This window comes from Triticum aestivum, chromosome 5B (assembly GCF_018294505.1).
Source record: "Triticum aestivum cultivar Chinese Spring chromosome 5B, IWGSC CS RefSeq v2.1, whole genome shotgun sequence".
Classification (NCBI taxonomy): domain Eukaryota; kingdom Viridiplantae; phylum Streptophyta; class Magnoliopsida; order Poales; family Poaceae; genus Triticum; species Triticum aestivum.
In genome coordinates this window covers 647907167-647909078 of record NC_057807.1, presented here as the reverse complement: position 1 = coordinate 647909078, position 1912 = coordinate 647907167, and the positions used below count along the sequence as shown (strand labels likewise).

The 1912-nt window shown below is 40.3% G+C and overlaps 1 protein-coding gene across 1 annotated transcript; it reads left to right on the top strand.

Moving 5' to 3' along the window:
- Window positions 1-204: 204 nt before the first annotated feature.
- LOC123117378 (basic blue protein-like) lies at window positions 205-852 on the top strand. The gene is made up of 2 exons (XM_044538146.1): window positions 205-442; window positions 531-852. The coding sequence occupies exons 1-2, from the start codon at window positions 274-276 to the stop codon at window positions 728-730; spliced, it is 369 nt and encodes a 122-aa protein (XP_044394081.1). The 5' UTR covers window positions 205-273; the 3' UTR covers window positions 731-852.
- The last annotated feature ends 1060 nt before the right edge of the window (window positions 853-1912 follow it).

Below are 1912 nucleotides of genomic sequence, written 5' to 3'. Positions count from 1 at the left end.
GTTCATTTCCATTAATCCAAATCAGATTGTATAAGTTGGAGGATTTGGTAGCATATACTAACTAATGTTGGATATCATAATTGTTTATTTGTCTCATTTAAGGCAAGATTCTCATTTTTTTCGTACATTAAAACAATGATTTTAGCTGACTGCCTATATATATCATACGATAAGGAGACTGAACGCAAGCCATCACTTGAGGAATCAACCTCTATTTCATTTTTTCTTCTTGTGATCTTCGGTAGCAACAAGAAGTCAAGAGCAACACCATCGATGGCACGGGGAACCATGGTACCCACCCTTTTGGTGCTGCTTCTGGCTGTTTGCTGTGCAACCACTGTCGTCCATGGCAAGGAGTGGACCGTTGGCGACAACAAGGGATGGAGCTTTGGCGTCTCCGGATGGGAGAGTGGCAAGCACATCCAGTCCGGCGACGTGCTTGGTGAGAACTCTAAAGATCAAGTGATTCGTTGTTCTTGATGTATATACTGTGCTCTGATCCGTATTCTTGTGTTAACTAATGCACGTAGTGTTCAAGTACAACCCGAGTATGCACAACGTGGTGCAGGTGGGAGAAGAAGACTACAACTCGTGCATTGTCTCGAGCCCGTCGAGGACCTACACCTCCAGCAATGACCACATCCAGCTCGCCCGCGGAGGCAAAGTGTTCTTCATCTGCAACCTTCCGGGTCACTGCCAGCAAGGCATGAAGATCGCCGTCACTGCTTAATAGATCTCGCGCATATGTGTGTCTTTGTGTTTGTATTTTTTACCAAGTCTTTAAGGTGTGCTAGCTCATGATGATTTGGTGATAGATAGAAGAAATAAAATGATCCTAGTGTATTGTCTGCATCATGTTTTCATGGAACCTTGATAAACCAACATCTATTTGGACTAGCTACTGCAAATATATGAGTAGACATAAGTTTCTACCATTCAACCAACCATACTTTGAACATTAAGGGAAAACGGTGATGAACGTCTATCTTAGTCAATTGAATTCGAAGTCTTTTTTAAAAATAATTCACCAAAAGTACAAAGCATCCCAAATATAATAAAATTACCTAGACGTTCTTGGACCATCAAACGGCCACTACCGCCAGAATGATTCGCTCACGCGCTGCTTGTCGGAGCCTGCCTGACCTTGTCGATTATAGCTGACAAGACTTCATACACGCCCCTTAAGGACTAGTTCCCTGGAGCCCTAGTCATCGAGTCAATTTAACAAACTAGATCCACCAATCTAGTAACACGGTCGACCTTCACATATAGGATATGCTCCTGGCTGGTTCTTGTCGGATTGAGGGTAGGCTTTAGACTACTCCAGATTTCAGTAGAGTTGTTTCAAACACCTCAACTTCAATTTCATTGTGGATTGGAGCTGGAGTAAAATCTAATTCATTTTACTGGAGCAAAGAAATGGTTGCTTCACCTGCTCCACTTCATCCACCATACCCATCTGCCCTTAGAGTTCCTTTGAAACTACCCAATATACCATCTTATTAACAAACACTATGAGCATTTCTAGTCAACCTCTTATAATTTAGTCCCTCCATTCCTTTATGTAAGGTGTATTTTTTTGTCACGGTGACCAAGGCACATAAATAATTATGGACAAGTTAGAAAAAATAATTAACCTTGGGCAAATCATTGATTAGTGGTAAGTAAATCATTTAGGCTAGAAAAGTAAGAGAAACACGCAATCCAGAGAGATACTTTCCATTTATTACAAGGAGAGATACATTCCTTTTTCTATAGGGCTAAAAATGATTTTTTTGTTGAATTAGAAGAAATGCACCTTACATTGTGGAATTTTATCAAAAAAATACACCTTATGTAAAGTAACGAAGGGAGTATCTGCTTATATGCCTTTCTAAACTTAACTATTTCAGATTTAAGGAGTTAAATTGTG

What these genes read in the sequence shown, in the direction of transcription:
- LOC123117378 (XM_044538146.1), top strand. Translation starts at nt 274, where the DNA reads ATGGCACGGGGAACCATGGTACCCACCCTTTTGGTGCTGCTTCTGGCT. An exon ending in CCAGTCCGGCGACGTGCTTG is followed by an intron (nt 443 to 530) that starts GTGAGAACTCTA and finishes TAATGCACGTAG; the next exon opens with TGTTCAAGTACAACCCGAGT.